The sequence below is a fragment of the Pristiophorus japonicus genome, chromosome 15 (genome assembly GCF_044704955.1).
Source record: "Pristiophorus japonicus isolate sPriJap1 chromosome 15, sPriJap1.hap1, whole genome shotgun sequence".
Classification (NCBI taxonomy): domain Eukaryota; kingdom Metazoa; phylum Chordata; class Chondrichthyes; family Pristiophoridae; genus Pristiophorus; species Pristiophorus japonicus.
The window spans coordinates 115487314-115494941 of record NC_091991.1 but is presented as its reverse complement, the minus strand read 5'-3'; the positions used below and the strand labels follow the sequence as shown (position 1 = coordinate 115494941).

At 47.7% G+C, this 7628-nt stretch overlaps 1 protein-coding gene across 2 annotated transcripts in view; it reads right to left on the bottom strand.

Moving 5' to 3' along the window:
• LOC139281006 (MAPK regulated corepressor interacting protein 2-like) overlaps positions 1-6777 on the bottom strand; it is a 14358-nt gene extending 7581 nt beyond the window's left edge. Inside the window, exons 1-2 of one of the 2 annotated variants that reach the window (XM_070900862.1) lie at positions 6632-6777; positions 6468-6528 (exon numbers count right to left, since the gene is read on the bottom strand). In XM_070900862.1, coding sequence (XP_070756963.1) covers positions 6468-6528; positions 6632-6683 — 113 coding nt within the window. In that variant the 5' untranslated portion in view covers positions 6684-6777. The remainder of the gene's footprint in view (positions 1-6467; positions 6529-6631) is intronic. The other variant, XM_070900863.1, reaches the window with a different exon arrangement.
• Positions 6778-7628: the final 851 nt, after the last annotated feature.

Genomic DNA, 7628 nt, shown 5'->3' with positions numbered 1-7628 from the left:
GTTTGGTCTAGGTCACTGAATAGGACACCAGTATCAATCCCTGACAGTTGCACACCCGTTACCCAATCAGCAACCCTTGCACACTCGTCACCCAATCAGCATCAGTTACATGCCCATTAAGCCAGTCAGGGTGGGTTATAAACAGAATACATTGGGAGGCAGAAAGCCGCCTGAAGGAAAAGCTGCCCCCGGCCCATCTAATGGAGCAGCCCTGGCACACGCTGAGGAGAAGGGCAAGTGCTGACTCTGACGTCCAAAGTACTGCACGGAGCGTAGAAACAAACTTCCGATTCTGACTTTCAAAGGGAGAAATCAACATGCAGCTTCTCTGAGCGCAGTGCTTGGACAACATGAACACCAGGCTGAGAACAGGGCACACTTCCAGGTGATCAGATTAACAGGTTAATAAATCAGCTGGAATTGGCTGTTCAGTTATCACAACTGTTTACAGAGCCTGGCAGCCTGTGACTAAACACATCCCCCACCTCCACATGCTCCTCGATCAAGATCAAATTTTAAACTGTTTGCAAATGGAATGTTGGCCTTTATTGCAAGGGAGACGAAGTATAAAACTAGGGAAGTCCTGCTACAACTGTACATGGCGTTGGTGAGATCACACCTGGAGTACTGCGTACAGTTTTGGTCTCCTTATTTAAGGATGGATATATTTGCATTGGAGGCAGTTCAGAGAAGGTTCACGAGGCTGATTCCTGAGATGAAGGGGTTGTCTTATGAAGAAAGGTTGAGCAGGTTGAGCCTATACTCATTGGAGTTTAGAAAAATGAGAGGTGATCTTATTGAAACATATAAGATTCTGAGGGGGCTTGACAGGGTAGATGCAGAGAGGATGTTTCCCCTCATGGGGAAATCTAGAACTAGGGGGCAATGTTTCAGAATAAGGGGTCACCCATTTAAGACAGAGATGAGGAGGAATTTCTTCTCTCAGAGGGTAGTGAATCTTTGGAATTCTCTACCCCAGAGAGCTGTTGAGGCTGGGTCATTGAATATATTTGATGGAGACGGACAGATTTTTGAACGATAGGGGAGTCAAGGGTTATGGGGAGCGTGCAGGGAAGTGGAGTTGAGGCCAAGATCAGATCAGCCATGATCTTATTGAATGGTGGAGCAGGCTCAAGGGGCCAAATGGCCTACTCCTGCTCCTATTTATTATGTTCTTATGTTCTAAAACCAGCCCTCCCCACAGTCTCAAGGGTTGAATTTTCTAGAAACATCACTATTCACACACTGCTCTGGGCTAAAGAGCCAAAAGCAGTCACATTTTAACTGGTCTTAAAATAAAGTCAATTTCAAATTCAAATTCAAATTCAACATCAATACCATCCAGCAACTAACCAGTTAGCAAGCGAAGCAGGCACTGAACCAACCAGTGAATCGTTTACTGGAGTGAGTCAAAGAGCACGTGGAGCGAGTTAAGGAGTCAGTGAGTAAAAATGTCAGTGAGCCAGTGAATCACCGTGTGAGCCAGTGACACTGACACACCGCCAACCAGTCAATGAGTGAGCCAGCCATTGAGCTAATCAATCAGTGAATGAATGCACCAGTGAGCTGAGGAGCTAGGCACTGAGCCAACCAGTGAATGAGAGGGAGAGCAAGTAAGTCAATGAATGGCCAAGTCAGTAACCCAGTCACATACACTCAAATAGTCAGCCAATCACAGAGTGAGTGAGTCACTGAGGACATTATAAATCAGTTGAAAAAAGTGGATCAAAGTTAAACTTGGTACAGGGTAGGAGGAGCTTTACACTAACCCCGGTATATCTGCTGAATACTATTACTCCTACAGAATGATGAAGAACGATGGCACATGACAGGCGTTTCAAATCAATCAGCTGACCACACTCGCCAATTATATAATTTCTTTTGGAAGACTATTGGTGATTTTGCTAATTGATTTTTTGATTGTATGAGCAGGTCAGCAATTTTGTTTTTAAGTAAACCACTCCAGCCCACTTCTGGATTAGAGGTGGCCAAACAATCCAGGAAATCTTTTCGGGGATGAGATTAAAGCACGTTAAGAGGACATTAGAAAAAGTTTTACTCTGTATCTAACCCGTGCTGTACCTGCCCTGGGAGTGTGTCTCAGACCTGCATCGCCTCCCAATCTGACACACTGCACCTCGTACAGCTGAATATCCAAGTTAACGAAACAAAATATTCTGCAAAAGATAGCAAGTAAAACTAACACGTACTCCATGAATTTCTACACTCCCAAAGTTAATCATTTTCTAAGAGCTATAGCGCCAACATATGCAATCAAATTTAAAAATAAGAAAGCTACCAGTGCCAAGCAACAAATTGCTGGTTAATCACCAAGATAGAGCAGTCTCTATGAAACCTATGGGACGACGACAGTGAGGCATCGATGCACAGATGACTGATAGGGTTGGCCAAATAGCAGCTGTGACTTGGGAATTAGATTGTTACTCGGGATTTATGGAGGGCTCTGTTCCCCACTCGCGTCCTTCATGTGTTCACTGATTTGAAGGCCATTCCTGTTGCTGAAAATTCCAGTTGGAGCCAGTATCATCCAGCTGATAGCACTTGGAATATAGAACAGACTGGTTGGTACAAAGACTTTTTCCTAACAGTTCCAGTAATGTAGTGGCGTCGTATGGATTGCTGGAACCCAAAATATGATCAATCTGGAGAGATTGTGGGCTGTCATGATAGAGTCCCAAGAAGTCCATGACAGAAATCAAAGTGGAAGTCAACAGTTCAAAGAGTGAAGGCACTACTGATATTGTATTGGGTCATAAAGTAATAAACTACAGAATAGTAAACTTCTGAATGAAAGGCTTTAAATAATGCATCACGATTTAACTTTGGTTATCCAAGCTATAAATTTACTGACTGCAAGTCCTGCTCCCCTCTCTTAGACTAGCTATAAACAGCCAGCATCTTTGATCTAACCAACAAAGAAAGTATCAGGAGAGAGAGAGATAAGACAACGTGACCTACAGGTATACATCGGGAACTAAAACCTGACCACCTTGTGAACCGCTGCAGGTGCATATCTTCATACCTGCTAAACAGTTCCACCACGTCAGGACTGCCCTCTGCCTCCACTCCAGCACCACACAGTAGCAGTCACTAACATTTCCTTTTAATTGCTATTTTTACAACAAAACAAATCTGGTATGCAAAACAATCAGGCGGAGGAATGGAATAATCCCTCTACGCTGTCACATCAAACATTCTCAAGGAAGGTACAAGGGATTAGATACAGAGTAAAGCTCCCTCTACACTGTCCCATCAAACATTCTCAGGGAAGGTACAGCATAGGTTATATACAGAGTGAAGCTCCCTCTACACTATCCCCATCAAACACTCCCTGGACAGGTACAGCACTGGTTAGATACAGAGTAAAGCTCCCTCTACACTATCCCATCAAACACTCCCAGGGCAGGTACAGCACGGGGTTAGATACAGAGTAAAGCCCCCTCTACATTGTCCCCATCAAACACTCCCTGGACAGGTACAGCATGGGGTTAAATACAGAATAAAGCTCCCTCTACACTGTCCCTATCAAACACGTCCAGGGCAGGTACATCACCGGTCAGATACCTGCAGGTTGTGAATTATTATATCTGACATTTATTATTATGCCATCTTGACTTTGCACTGAGCTGCTTTAATCCTTGTAACTGCACGATTGTTGGATCAGACTGTATGTGGCTGCCACACATGCTACTGTGCCCAAGCAACATTGCAAAGAATAAGGCCTGAGGCTTCTCTCCCCAATTCAGGCTTTCTGGCATGTCCAAGCTACTGCTGTGTGCTCTGTACCCCTTCCCCCACTCATGGCCACAACACGGGGCTTTCAATGCCTCGGAGAAGCACGGCCTCTCCTTGCTCCATCCTCACACAGCTGCAGGCAAAGCGACGAAGGCCACTCGTGCAAGATACTGACACCCAGTGCAGCTGTGAGAGACACCATCATAGACTTTCCTAACTTAATCTCTCTGCAGGCCTCAGATCTCTTCGTGACAGAGCAAAATTAGATTCCCTGTTAAAGGGATCCCATGGATTAACAGGGAAAAAAACAGCTGCCGCGGCAGGAAGGGGCTGCAAGGGATGTCGAAGGGAGGATGAGGAACTGTGGTTGGAGCCAGGACACCAGGCTTGTTGAACTCAGCATCAGATCTTTAGAAATTACACATTAAACATAAAGAAAAACAACTGAGTGCTGGATCAAAGCTTCAGGTCTGTCAGCATCTGAAAGAGAACAGTAGGTTCGCCTATCAGTCATGTCTCCCCAAACCACTTTGACCTGTCTTTCAGATGTACACTGACCCACCGTGTATGCTTGGCACTTTATGTTCCCTTCTTTAAAGCAGCAAGGATGTGCTCAATAGAGAACCCGAGGATGAGGGGGTGGGGGGGGGGGCGGCGTTTGGTTCATGAGTTTTTGAGCGACTTTTTGTTGTGTTTCCCTCCCCCCCAAAAAATAGTCCCTTTGTCTCCCATTTACTCCTGTGCTTTGAGAGCTACAAGCAGTAATTATGAAGGTTTTTCATTAATTTTCAAGGAAAGAAAACCTGGATTTTTTTCCCCCATGCAGCATGCCCAAACCTTGATCCTAGTAGACTGACAGTAGCCTGTCTACATAAGAACATAAGAATTAGGAACAGGAGTAGGCCCTCGAGCCTGCTCCGCCATTCAATAAGATCATGGCTGATCTGGCCGCGGACTCAGCTCCACTTACCCGCCCTCTCCCTGTAACCCTTAATTCCCTTATTGGTTAAAAATCTATCTATCTGTGACTTGAATACATTCAATGAGCTAGCCTCAACTGCTTCCTTGGGCAGAGAATTCCACAGATTCACAGCCCTCTGGGAGAATAAATTCCTTCTCAACTCGGTTTTAAATTGGCTCCCCCGTATTTTGAGGCTGTGACTTGAAGTCGGACCGTAGGCAGTTCGGCCCATGAGCTGCACAGAGGGCCTGCGCTGGGGTCCGCACTTGACGGTGTGACTAACGTGAGCTGTGGCTGTCTGGACCGAGACCTGAATCCAAAGCAGGTCGCCAGGCGCCTTTATATCAGCGGAGTACAGTCGACAGCAGAGGTGCCGGCCTTCGAGTATCAGCTGGACTCTGCACTACAAACACTCCAACATGCAGGAGGTCTCCGATATCGTGGCCACGCAAATGTTGGTTTAAAGGTGGCAGTTTCAGTACCAATCAGTGCCCCTTAGCCAGCACTGAATATAGGAATTTGATCAACACTGAGAAGTCCAACATAACCAGCACGTGAGCAAAAAGTAAAGGGCACAGAGTGACATGTGGTCGTCACTGTCCTTAAACAGAAATAGTTGGAAATCAGCAGTGTAAGGGCAAGTTATTCTTTATCACTTGATTAGTTCAGTGATAAGGGCACAGTTTAAATTATAAGATTGTGAAGTACTTTAAATATTATACTGACAGCACACTCAGAGGCTCTATACTATTTTCAACTGTTCCCAAACTGATCTGTTTGCATGGAAAGATATTTTGGTTTTCAAAACAAATCTACAGCATGGGACTTCCTACCTATGGGGCTGACTAGCTTCCCCTCTCACACACTCAGAAGCATATTGCATGCAGTGATATGTTGCAATCTCCTGCTATCCAGCAAGCACATGGTTTGCCTGCAACAAGGAGGAGCAATCTTGAAGGTCAAATTACATTTACATACAGACACGGAGCTGCACATCATATATATACACACACACAGACACACGACTGCACATTATATACACACATACAAAGAAATATCGAGTAAACGGCTGTATATTATGTATACACACACAGAAAGACCAAGCACACGGGCCCACATTATATAAACGCACACACACACACAGAAAGACTGAGCACACGGGTCCACATTATATAAACACACACACACAGAAAGACTGAGCACACAGGTCCACATTTTCTACACACACAAACATTGAGCACACGGGTCCACAGTACACGACACACACCGAGCACGCTGCTCCAACTGCAAACTATCTGACAACACTCACAAAAATAGAGAAACGTTCAATACTTCAGCTGAGGCAGATTCCGAGCAACCCACACTACAAATGACTGTTGTTGGACAGTTAACGCAGTAACTAGAGGTCCCTGTGACTTGTCTTTTAATTGGGTTTACAGCTCCGTTAAAATAGTGGAGAGAACTTTCGATTGATAATCACACTAGTAGTATAATGCTCGAAAGAGTCCTGTCAGCAGGAACTCCTGGTCTATGGTCCTGAGCCCAATGGCCCGGAGGCCAATGGGCAGTGCTGGGACTCTGCTGGTTGATGCTCGCTGACATTAATCACACCTCCCCGAGAGGAAGGAGAGCTCAGGCCGGGGTGCCGGTTCCAGTGCTGATCAGCCCGAGTGTCACCTTCACCGCAAGGTCACCGAGCTGGACTGACTGTGAGCGCCCGCCCAACCGCACCCCAGCCTCGGACACTCACCTCCCCGCCGGCTTCTGCTTGATGTCGCAGCCGGGCTTAGCTTCAATCTGCTGGGACGGACCTGCGGAGAGAGAGGCAGAGAGTGAGCGGAAGTTGGGGCTGAGGGTCGGAGCCGGTGCCGAGCCCGGAGTCGGGGCCGAGCGCTGAGCTGAGCTGCCTCCTACCCGTCCTCCGCTGCGTGGCCAGCCTGCTGGGTCCCCGGGTGATGGTGTACATCCTCAGCCTCAACCGCTTGCACTGTAGCGCCTGACAGCGAATCACCGTCCCTCCGGCTGGCCGGGACGGGCCCGCCCCGTGACAACCCACAACCAGACCCGCCCCTATTGCCAGCGCCACCCACCGGGACAACACAACACGGCCCATTCCCCCCCCCCCCCCCTCCGGGATCACCCACCACCCCGGGACAACACAACCCAACACAGCACATCCCCCCCTGGGACCACCCAACCACCACCACCACCCCGGGACCACCCAACCCACCCCCCTGGGACCATTCAACCCACCACCCCCCAAACCCGGGACCACTTAACCCAACCCAGCCCAGCCCCCTGGGACCACCCAATCCACCACCCCCCACCCCCCCCGCCCCCTCAAACCTGGACTGCCCCAAACCCAGGACCACCTAACCCAACCCAGCCCCCTGGGACCACTCAATCCACCCAATCCACCCCCCCCCTCAAAACTTGGACCACCCAACCTAACCTCCCCCCAAACCTGGACCACCCAATCCAGCCCCCTGGGATTGGTGAATTGCAAAAAAGGTGAGAGGGATAAACCTGGTAACTACACACCAGTCTATTGTCAGTGGTGAGAAACTGCTCGAGACCATTGCAAGGACAAAATTAATTCTTACTTGGAGAATCACGGGTTAACAAGGAACAGTCAGCACAGATTTGTTCTAGCAGTCTAACCGGATTGAGTTCTTTGATGAACTCAACATCCAGGGGTATTCAACATTCAGGAAGGATAGAATAAAAGGAAAAGGAGGTGGGGTAGCATTGCTGGTTAAGGAGGAGATTAATGCAATAGTTAGGAAGGACATTAGCTTGGATGATGTGGAATCTATATGGGGAGAGCTGCAGAACACCAAAGGGCAAAAAACGTTAGTGGGAGTTGTGTACAGACCTCCAAACAGTAGTAGTGATGTTGGGGAGGGCATCA